The sequence below is a fragment of the Nicotiana tabacum genome, chromosome 15 (assembly GCF_000715075.1).
Source record: "Nicotiana tabacum cultivar K326 chromosome 15, ASM71507v2, whole genome shotgun sequence".
Classification (NCBI taxonomy): Eukaryota; Viridiplantae; Streptophyta; class Magnoliopsida; order Solanales; family Solanaceae; genus Nicotiana; species Nicotiana tabacum.
Genome location: NC_134094.1, coordinates 77,831,111 through 77,842,433, shown reverse-complemented (window position 1 = coordinate 77,842,433; position 11,323 = coordinate 77,831,111). Strand labels below are relative to the sequence as shown.

Genomic DNA, 11,323 nt, shown 5'->3' with positions numbered 1-11,323 from the left:
GCATCAATGGGAAAGGTGTAATTATGTGGTGCTTTTGTGGATAGGTCGCATTGTATCTACTAAGCTAAGTATCATCTACGCATTAGATGCGGGGAAGGTATGGAATGAATTTAAGGAACATTTTAACAAGTCAAACCTTATTAGATTTTATCACTTGTGGACGACAATAGGAACACTGAGGTAAGGAACTGACTCTATAACCTCCTATTATACTAAGATGAAGGATTTATGAGATGAAATGGCTTTAATGGTGCCAGGAGCAGGATACGACCGTGAGGAAACCAGGCCTTTTTTAGATCAGTTTAAGAACTTGCACTTGTTGTAATTCCTTATTGGTTTAAATGAAAGCCACAGTCATATGAGAAGTGAGATTCTACTTAAAACATATGTGTTGACTGTGAATCAAGCATATACATTAGCAGTTCAGGAAGAGAGCCAGCGTACACTTATGTGGTTAACTCAGACAAGGAGCCTTTAACTATGCTAGCTGGAAGAGGATAAGGTTTCAAGGCAAGAAGGAAACCAGGACTCATATGTGATTATTGTGGCTATAAAGGTCACTTAAAGGAGAATTGTTACAAGATTATAGGCTATCCGCCAGACTTTAAAAGCAAAAAAAAACCTCAAAACTCTGGTGTGAAGGGCTATGCAAATGTGTCAGCTGGAGAAGGAAGGAGCTTTAATACACAGGGGTACTACTTCACAGAGGATCATTACAAACAGCTATTGGGACTCTTGAACAAACCAGATTCTGATCCAGGTGATTGTCATACTCTGATGTCAGGTATAACTTCATTGTTGTCCAAGGCATTTAACTATGATTGGATAATAGATACAAGTGCATCACATTATGTTACACCCAATAAAGAAGTATTAGAAAATATACAAAAATAACAATGGTGTGCAAGTACCTACAGGAGGTAAATGCCATGTAGCACACCTAGGAAATGTGAAGATATTAGAGGATTTGACACTAAGGGATGTCCTACATGTTTCGGACTTTAAATTCAATCTAATGTCAGTCTCTAAACTTTACTAAGGAGCTCTCATGTTGTGCTGCATTCTTCCCTGATTTCTGTGTATTTTAGGGTCTTTACAGTGGGAATGTACTGGGAATTGGTAATGCAGCATATTCCTCTATTAAAGAATAAGGTAGATACCAAGTTACAACATAGGTGTGAAATATGTCCTTTAGCAAAGCAAAATAGATTGTCTTTCCAGCCTAGTACTAGTAAAACAGATCAGATTTTTCAACTTGTTCATGTAGATGTTTAGGGTCCTCACAAGATACTAACATATGACCAAAAATACTACTTTGTAACTCTGGTGGATGATTTTAGCAGATATACTTGGTTATTTTGTTACAGTCTAAGTGTGAAGTAGTTGTTGTGTTGAAGGATTTCTTTACTATGGTGCATAATCAATTTGGTTGGATGTCAAAAAACTGAGATCAGATAATGGAACTGAGTTCTTCAATTCAAAGTGTAATGAGTTGTTGGCTTCATTAGGAATTTTGCATCAAAGTAGTTGTCCATACACACTCCAATAAAATGGGGCGGTGGAGAGAAAACACAGGCATATACTGGAGGTAACTAGAGCCTTGAAGTTTCAAAGCTCCTTATCAAACAAATTCTGGGGAGACTGTGTAAAAATAGCAGTTTACTTGATAAACAAGAGGACAACTTCTATTATGTCAGGGCAATCACCCTATGAGGTTCTTTATAAGAAACCAGCTAAGATTGAGCATTTAAAGGTGTTTGGTTGCTTGTGTTTTGCAAGCACTCTACCAAAAGGAGATAAGTTTGCTCCAAGAGCTAGGAGGGTTGTAATGATAGGGTATTTAGAGACTCAAAACGGCTACAGATTGTATGATTTGAAGAGTAGGACATTCCTAGTAAGCAGGGATGTCATATTCAGAGAGCATGTATTTCCTTTCAAAGGAATGATCTCAAACCTGGATGACATATTTTCACAAGATCCTCCTGAGCTAATGCTTATTGATGCACCTTCTAATTCTAACACCTTTCACCCCAATTCTCATGATATTCATGCACCAGATGACAATGCTTCTCCAATTACCACACAAGCAGAACCACAGAATCAGCTACTTGAAGAATTGCCTACAGACAGTGTTGATCATTTATCTCACAAGACCATAAAGTGGCAGATGAGCACAATATTCATCCATATCCTTTAGCTGCAGATGCAGTTGAAGAAGTGGCAGACATTCCAACTGAAGGAAATGCTACGATTGATACGAGGAAATCAACAAGACACTCTAGACCACCTATATGGTTAAAAGATTATATGACAAAAGGGAAGTTCACAAGCAACAGTCTATATCTAATCTCACAAGGACTTTCATATGCAAACCTCACGAAAGGATATCAGTCCTATTTGAAATCCTTCCTAGCATAAAAAGAAACCTGGTTCATTTAAGGAAGCTACTCAAGATAGCAGAAAGGTTGAGGCAATGCAGCAGGAGATAAATGCATTGGAAGAAAACAACACATGAAAGCTGGTTGATCTACCACCAGGGAAGCAGGAAATTGGATCAAAATGGGTCTAAAAGATAAAGCAAATGGAGAGTTAGAAAGGTTTAAGGCCAGATTGGTGGCCAAAGGTTACAACCAAAAGGAGGGCCTAGACTATCATGACACTTTCTCTCCAGTGGCAAAAATGATAACTGTTAGAACCATTATCAGTATTGCTGCAGCAAAAGGATGTCAACAATGCCTTCTTACAAGGTGACTTATATGAAGAAGTCTACATGGCCTTACTACAAGGATTTCATAGACATGGGAGAGAAAGGTTTGCAGGCTGCTAAAGTCACTTTATGGATTGAAACAAGCGTCAAGACAATGGAATATAAAGCTCATTGATGCCTTGATCACGCATGGCTACACACAGAGTACATTTGATCAATCTCACTTCAGCAAAAGATAAGGCTCAGATATGGTCATCATACTGGTTTATGTAGATGATTTATTAATTGCAGGAAGCAATTCTCAGCTAGTCAATGAAGCTAAGAAGACATTGCAAAGTCAATTCAAAGTGAAGGATTTGGGAGAATTAAGATACTTCCTTGGTATTGAGGTCCTCAGATCACAAAAGGGGATCCTACTGAATCAAAGCAAATATGCGCTTGAGTTGATTTCAAAAGTAGGCCTAAGTGGTTCTAAGCCTGTTTCAACACTTCTGGAGTTGAATCAAAAGTTTACCACTGTAGAATATAATGCTTATGTTTGGAGAATAGGAGATCCAAAATTAGATGACATCACTGCATATCAGAAGTTGATTGGGAAGCTCCTATATTTAACAATCACACGACCTGACATTAGCTTTGCAGTCCAAACATTAAGTCAGTTCATGCAAAGTCCAAAACAATCTCATATGGATGTAGCCTTAAGAGTGGTTAAATACATCAAAGGAGCACCAGGTCTATGAGTTCTTTTGCAAGCAAAGCCAATTGACAGTTTGATCGCTTACTGTGATGCAAATTGGGCAGCTTGTCATAATACTAGGAGATCTGTGATAGGATATATTGTTAAACTAGGTAGTTCTCTGATTTCATGAAAATCTAAGAAACAGCAAACTGTCAGCAGGAGCTCAGCAGAAGCAGAATATAGGAGTATGGCAGTTGTGGCAGCAGAAATAACTTGGTTATCATGCCTTCTTAAAGAACTAGGGATACCAATCTCTAAACTTGCTCAGTTATTCTGTGACAACAAAGCAGTTATTCAAATACTCCCTCCGTTTCAATTTATGTGAACATATTTTCTTTTTAGTCCATGCCAAAAAGAATGACTCATTTCCTTATTTGGAAACAATTTACCTTTATGCAATGATTTATAGCCACACAAAATATATGTGCCTCATTTTATACCACAAGTTCAAAGGTCTTCTCTCTTTTCTTAAACTCCGTGCTCAGTCAAATGGGTTCACATAAATTAAAACGGAGGGAGTAGCTGAGAATCTTATATTTTATGAACGCATCAAACACATAAAAATAGATTGTCACTTTGTGTGACAGAAAATCAAGTCTGGGCTCATAGCACCTCACCATGTTAGCTTTGATCTTCAACTTGCAGACCTGCTCACAAAGGGTCTTTCTATTCCTTAGCATAACTTACTAGTTTCCAAACTTGGAGTATTGGATGTCTTTCACCCTCCAGCTTGAGGGGGAGTATTAGAGTAGAGGCATGTTAGTTGTGGTAGTTACATTAGTTACATTGTGAATGGGGGTATTTTAGTCCTTTCACCTAATCTACACACGTGAATCGTGTGAGCTCATATGAGCTAAGTTGTATATAACTAACTCACTTTGTATTAACAGAGCAGTTAGTCACATAAAGAAAGATTCACTTTCTTCTTCCTCACTCATTCTCTAATTTCCATTCTTTCAATCGCATGCAATTGCTTTTTCTGCTAGATCTGTACACAGATTCTATCATTTACATATAACGCTTTTCATTTTATTTATTCTTATAGTTATATATCATCGATAAAACCTTTCTTACATAAGTTAGACGAGTAAGTTTAGTAAGTTGTTAGCAAAAATACATTTCTCAGTTTACTAAATCATGTTTTAAACACGCCCCCTTATGTGTGTATGGTCAACAGTCTAGCCTAGTTACTTTATTTCCCGTCACTTCCTCAAATTCTGATTCCCACTCTCAACTTCATCGATTCTCTCAAGTTTCTTATCCAGTTGAAGGCTTATGAATCGTTTTTCCCAGAAGACCGAGCTTGCATGTGCAGTTCGGGCCGAAGACCTACAGACTCAAATCTAACCATACTTTTATTTACTTAATAATCAGTCTTCAACAAGTCTATATATATGTGTGCTGATTCTTTTTTATATTGGTGGCGACAAGATTCAAATCCAAATTAAAACTTCTATATATGTTTTGATATCATATTGAATAGTGTAACTATCTTACCTAAAAGTTTAAGCTACTTGAAAAAGCATATTTTTCTTTATTTAATGATGTCTTCAACAAATTTGTCATTGCATCCTTAATATGGTAAATCAACAAATAAAATTTACGTAACTGATAGTATAAAAAAATGCACTATAATGCCTTATTCTCGCGTGTAAATGAGTGCAAAAGCACTATCAAACTTGCTGTTAAAAATTTAGGTTAAAACAAGAGCAATGTCGCAAATACGCTCAAAAAACACAAACTTCATCTTGAAAATCGAATTATTGTTTCCTTCTAGAAGTACTACCACTCTAGCTTTCGGATAAAAGGAGCTCGATGGACAAGGGAACAATAACTGGTTCCCAGCTTTTCTAACTCCCCTATTTCAATTAATGCCAGATACATAAAGAGTCAGGTTTAATATTTCCGATGAGGTAATAATTACTACTAAAAAACAGAGCCCGTAAAACTGATTAACAAAGAAAAATAAACCATGCTCAATATCCTCGGAAAAGAAAACGCAAAAGAATTGGATTAGATCTAGTCCTTTGATTTTACTAGTTTTACAACGATACCAGACCAATGTTTCAAAGAGAGAACAAAAGAAATCCAAAGGATTATCCATTATGAGAATACATAAAAGAGTTTATGTTAGTATTAACAGTGTAAAATGTTTGTCCAATCAAATTATTACTTGAGAAGAACTTAAGCGAATAGAAAGGTTTCAGTTAATTACACTGACAATATAAAATTTGATACACTGCCTATACAACTTATAGGCATCACAATAAATTAATTGTTATTTTTAACAAATTACCAATTGATGTTTAGGTTAAATATTTACACAAACAGTGCATAAAACAGAAATTTAATTTAAAAAACATTGATTATTCACTGGAAATGAATAATAAATAACTTATCGATCATAACATGTTAAATTAGATATTAACTTAAACCATGCTACTCCATAATAAATGATTAATAAAAGGAAAACAAAACATGCACATCCCTGGGAAAAGTGAAAACGAAAAAGATGGAATTCTTGCTTTGAATGAAAAAGATTTTTACTAGTTTTACAACGATAACAGACCGATGTTGCAAAGAGAGATAATAGTAAAAAAGCTAAAACTACAACTACACTACACTACACAAGTATGTGAGGAGTATTAGATGGGTATTGGGAGTGGGTTCTTTTCCCCCGATCGAGGTAGAGAGAAGAGTGCTTTTTTGAGTTGAAAAGGAGAGAGATTTACACGCAAACCCATTGGGTGGTAGCAAGCTGTTTGTTTGCACTTACTGATTGTCTCTTTTGTGCCAGTAGTTTTCAGCAATGGGGAATGGTCGATTTCTTTTCCACTTCCACATGAAATGAAATCTTTTCTTTTTCGTAAATGTCAAGAAGAGAAGTAGAAAATCTTTACATGCAGATGGAAGCAAATGATCGTGAATCATTGTTGTTGTCGTCATCGTAATCTTCACCTTCACCAACGCCAACGCCAACGCCAACGCCGACGTTTCTTGCTTCTTCATCATCATTACTTGTGTCTATCATATAGCCATTTTCATTATCATCTACGACTACTAGTCTACCGACTTCTTCCACTAGCTGTTGTTCCATCGAATCAGAATCGGAAGTGACGGCACAAAAGAGTAATGGAGGAGGCTTCATTCCTCGACCCACTATAGGAACAGCTTCTGTTAATAACTTCCCATCTCGAGGTGGTGAGAATATCACTGGCATGTATTCCTCTGCTTCACATGGGAACTTTGAGTTCTTGAAATGTTCTTTTAGTGCTTCTATTCCCTTCATGCATTTTTAATCACAAACTAATTACTCCTTCCAAATTATTATACAAGTATTTTTATTCTATCAAACTTAACTACTCATAATACATAAATAAATTCTTACGTATTCAATACTGCGGCATTGAATTATGCGACAATAATTTTTTTAGGACAAACTAAACAATGAATTTAATAGAGGGGGGTGGAACATACTTGTAATCTAGCATAAGTAACTTGACAGATTTTTCTGGAGTTGAACACCTCCCAACTTTGATGGTGAAAAGCTTTGTAGAGTCTCAAAGTTGCCTGTGGTGAAGTCATGTTCACGAATCCATATCCCACGTTGCACTTGTTACTAAACAAATATATATATATGATTACATGTTAGAACTAATTAAGGGATAAAAATTCAATCTTGATTGAAAAAACCCACATGAAATCAATGGGAAGATAAACGAAATCGTAGGAGGATTTTGGCTGCTCGCCGTCGGCAATCTGCTCGTTACAGTGAATGCAGTGGTTGTCCAGCATGTTCAGCAGCAGCTTCTGACTGCACCATACCCCAAATATATGTCAGTCAAATATACCAAAAACCAACATTATTACTGTATTTTTCAACATAAAATTAAACTAACTTTTATTAGAAATGCCGTTTGATCGGTTGTATAAGAAAAAATAACTCACATAACATTTAACTGGTGGATATTATCCCAGTAATATGTTACCTAAAATCTAGTACTCCTATATGTTATACGAGATGATATGTGAAACACAAATACGCAGTACTCCATTTATTATCAATAAACTAAAAAATAGCCTTTAAAGCAGATAATTTTTTCCATGTATTATTATTCACTCCTATATTACCGGCATTTAATTTAAACATAAAAGGAGAAATTAGAATATGAATAGATAAGGAAATTACCTGTACTTGTTGGGTATGTTTTTAATCATGACAGTAGTTCTGGTATCACTGCAATTTGATTCCATAATCGCATCTTCGTTAATTAAAAAGCGAGGATCATAATCTTTTGCCTGTTTCCATGGTTTGTTGCTCTTAACTTGTAGCAAAATTTGTTGCTTCGAAGAAGAAGCTGTAACAGTACTGCTACTGCTTGGACTAATAATACTTTTAGTACATCTTTTGGCATTCTTGATTTTGCCAGGCCTAACATTATTTGATATACACAAAGATGCCAATGAATCTTGAATTGACCCAGTACCTGAAGTCTCACTTCCACTAGGGTTTCCTCCTTTAAAATAATTTGATTTCCTCTGAGGTTTTAGTGGAGTACTTGGAGGAGAAGAATTATTATATGTTGGAGAATAATTGTAGTTGATTGAACTATGACTGAATTTGCTGCTGCTAGGTGATGAATAATTAGCTCTTGAAAATCTTCTGCTATTTCCACCTGGCCTACTGAATTCAATCAACAATTGCTTCCCATCTATCTCCTTTCCATTCATCTCCATTAAAGCCCTTGCTGCATCTCTTACATCATAAAACTCCACAAACCTTTGATGCCTCTTCATTGGTGTCTCTCTCAATTCCTTCACATGCCCTATATATATACATAAAACAAACATATGAGAAAATTGGGATATATGAATCCTCACTCACCCTTAGCAAGATGATGAAAAGAACGGAAATTAAAAGGTTGGCATACCAAAAGCTTGAAAAATATCTTTTAGATAATTAGAACAAGTACGAGAGTCCAAATTGAAAATCACAAGTGTCCCTTGGTTATTCCCATCAGGAAGACCAGAAGTCAATGGGAAAGTAAACTGAGCCCAAATAGCTCTTCCAGCAATGAGCCCACGCGCCGGGGGAGGGAGTGGGAGTGGAAGTGGAAGAACTAAACCACCCATAGAATAAATAGACTCCTCATAATGCCTCCTTAAACGACACTGCTGTTGCATGTTCTGTTCTTGAATCTCCATCAACGCTGCCCGCGCGTGCCTCAAATCATAAAAATGAACCGTTACAATCCCTTCTCTTAATCTTCCCATTTGCACTGCTCGAACATCTCCAAAAACTTCCAAATCCCTTCTCACAATTGACTCACTCACTTCAACTGGAACCATACTTAACAACAAAGTTCTTGTAGCCATTGAACTTGGAGGTGGCAAAAAGGGCGTAGGCATAGGTGGGTTTGAGCTAACGTACGCCGTGTGTGTAACTTGATGGTATCCTACACCATCACCGTATGGCAACTGTGGTGGACATGGATAAGTAGGATAGTAAAATTGATTAGGGAGCAAAGGTAGAGAATTGATATGGGGTTGGTGAAAAGGATATCTTGGTATGAATTCTTGGGCTCTAGGATCAAGATTCCCATGAACCAAACCATCGTCCTCCATTTTTTCTACCGGAGAAACAAATAAATTTATCAGTACAGATGGGTTTAGTTCTTTGAATCTATGAGATTGAGATTGGGTTTTTTTTTCTAGGAAATTTGGCTATGTTATATACGGTGGTGCTACAGTGCATATAATAGATGATGATAATCTCTTTGGTATTTGCTTACTCTATCTAGTTTTCTCTCTCTAGGGTCTATGTTTAGAAGCAGACTCTATACACTGGAGTCTCTAGAGTCTTGTCCATGTAGCACTAGAGAGAGAGAGAAACCAATTCAAGAATGTTAAAAGAACAAATGAGACGACTAATGCACGACCATCTTTTCAACCAAATTTTGCTTCAAATGTTTTGGGACTGTCAAATGATATATTGAAGTTACCGAAATACCCCCATATATTTTATTATTTATACATACAGATTTTAAAAAGACTAAAACACTTTTTTTCTTTTTAGTTAGTCCAGAAAAACAATAATTTCGTATATTTGCTACCACTTAAATTTACTATCGGATGGTTTCTAACTTCGTAAATTTCTATGGTAAGTTTTAACAAGTTTCAAATTTTTTTCACATTTACTTAAACCAGGACAAAGGGACTAATGTAGTAGTGTGTATGGTTTTTTTAACTTAGTTTTTAATGAGTAAATTTCATGGGTGGTCATTCAACTTTGTGTTCATTACCAAAAAAATTTTTTTTTTTTTTGTTACCTAAAAGTCATTCAATTTTGTGTTCATTACCCAAAAGTCATTTTTCTTTCTTTTGTTACATAAAAATCATTTTACCATGCTTAGTTATCATAATAATCACTTTGACCAAATTTTACAAATCTTTCACCTGAAAAATCTATTATGTCCTTGATATTATAAATTTTCTCATTTATGTAATACCTTCTATATAATGGAATATACTTTTACCCAGGTATTTTACTTATAATTAAAATAACTTAATATTATTTTATTTATTATTTTTATAATATATTCGTACATTTAATTTTTCTTAATATTAATTTTCAAGATATATAAGTAGCATAATTAAATTTGTCAGTAACATTACCGTGATCAAATCTCAAGTCTGCGTTCTTAATCATGCTTAATAAAATATGTTTAATGAAAATTAAAAAATCAAAACTCATTGATTTATCAGCCAAGCCATACCTATTAATTTAATATACAAAATACCACATTCAGAAAAATGACACATCACATTAATACTTTCAAATAAATAATATTAACAGATAAAACTTTAAAAAACTTAATATTAAAGACAAATATCTTTGAAACCTTTTTTAAAATTTTATTGACTATAAAAAACTATCATTTGTTAAACAAATCTGTTTTTATTATGTTCATGCTTGAATACGATTAAATAAATTGAGTGCCATGAAAAAATTAAATGTATGAATATATTATAAAAATAATAAATAAAATAATTTAAAGTTATTTTAATTATAAGTAAAATACCTAGGTAAAAATATATTATATAATATATAATATATAAGATATTACATAAATGAGAGGATTTATAATGTCTAGGACATAATAAACTTTTCAAATAAAAGTATTATAAAATCTGGCCAAGGTGACTTTTGTGATAAATAGAGCAAAATAAAATAATTTTTGTGTAACAGAAAAAGAAAAGTGAGTTTTGGGTAATGAACATAAATTTGAATGATTTTTAAGTAACAAAAAAAAGAAAAATAATTTTTGCGTAATGAACATAATAAAGTTGAATGATCACCCATAAAATTTACTCGTTTTTAACTATATCAGGTTTATTTAATAATTTTACTATGCAATGTTGCTATCAGTGCAAGATTGTGATTTTTCATCCTTGCATAAATTTTACTGGGTGATACATGTATAACTAAGGAGTAGTTCTTTTTGCAGGGATGTTATATTTCTTTATCTCCAAATATTTACTCTTTTTAGTGTTTTGAAGTAACAAAATGAATTAATTTAATTCGATTTTAGTTTCAGAAGTTTGGTCAAACTTGATCTTGAAGAAATGAAAACAGTCAATAATAAGTGGGAACGAAAGAATTACTATCCCATTCTTTCTTGTCTTTTTTCATTTGAAGAAATTTTTAATGTACATTAATTTCAAAAAAGGAAAAAAATTAATAAGCAAAAAGTCTGGAACTACTTAATGATATCTTCAATTATACACTGTAAATTTGGTTTGACTAACGGAGTCATCTAAACTAATTATAGAATTTCCATCAAGTTTGTTAATTTAAAAGGAAGTACACAAAAGGA

The 11,323-nt window shown here is 34.1% G+C and overlaps 1 protein-coding gene across 1 annotated transcript; it reads right to left on the bottom strand.

Annotated features, from left to right (window-relative positions):
• Positions 1 to 5,944: 5,944 nt before the first annotated feature.
• LOC107766632 (protein terminal ear1 homolog) lies at positions 5,945 to 9,361 on the bottom strand. Its single transcript, XM_016585441.2, has 5 exons — positions 8,378 to 9,361; positions 7,636 to 8,272; positions 7,144 to 7,260; positions 6,924 to 7,065; positions 5,945 to 6,729 (listed from the first exon to the last, which is right to left on the bottom strand). The coding sequence occupies exons 1-5, from the start codon at positions 9,069 to 9,071 to the stop codon at positions 6,343 to 6,345; spliced, it is 1,977 nt and encodes a 658-aa protein (XP_016440927.2). The 5' UTR covers positions 9,072 to 9,361; the 3' UTR covers positions 5,945 to 6,342.
• Between the last annotated feature and the right edge of the window lie 1,962 nt (positions 9,362 to 11,323).

Bases quoted from the DNA above. Each gene is read 5' to 3' on its own strand.
- LOC107766632 (XM_016585441.2), bottom strand. From the start codon at position 9,071: ATGGAGGACGATGGTTTGGTTCATGGGAATCTTGATCCTAGAGCCCAA. The intron at 7,261-7,635 runs GTAATTTCCTTA...GGTATGGTGCAG, and splicing joins AACATACCCAACAAGTACAG to TCAGAAGCTGCTGCTGAACA. The intron at 6,730-6,923 runs GTATGTTCCACC...AAATGCATGAAG, and splicing joins TTACTTATGCTAGATTACAA to GGAATAGAAGCACTAAAAGA.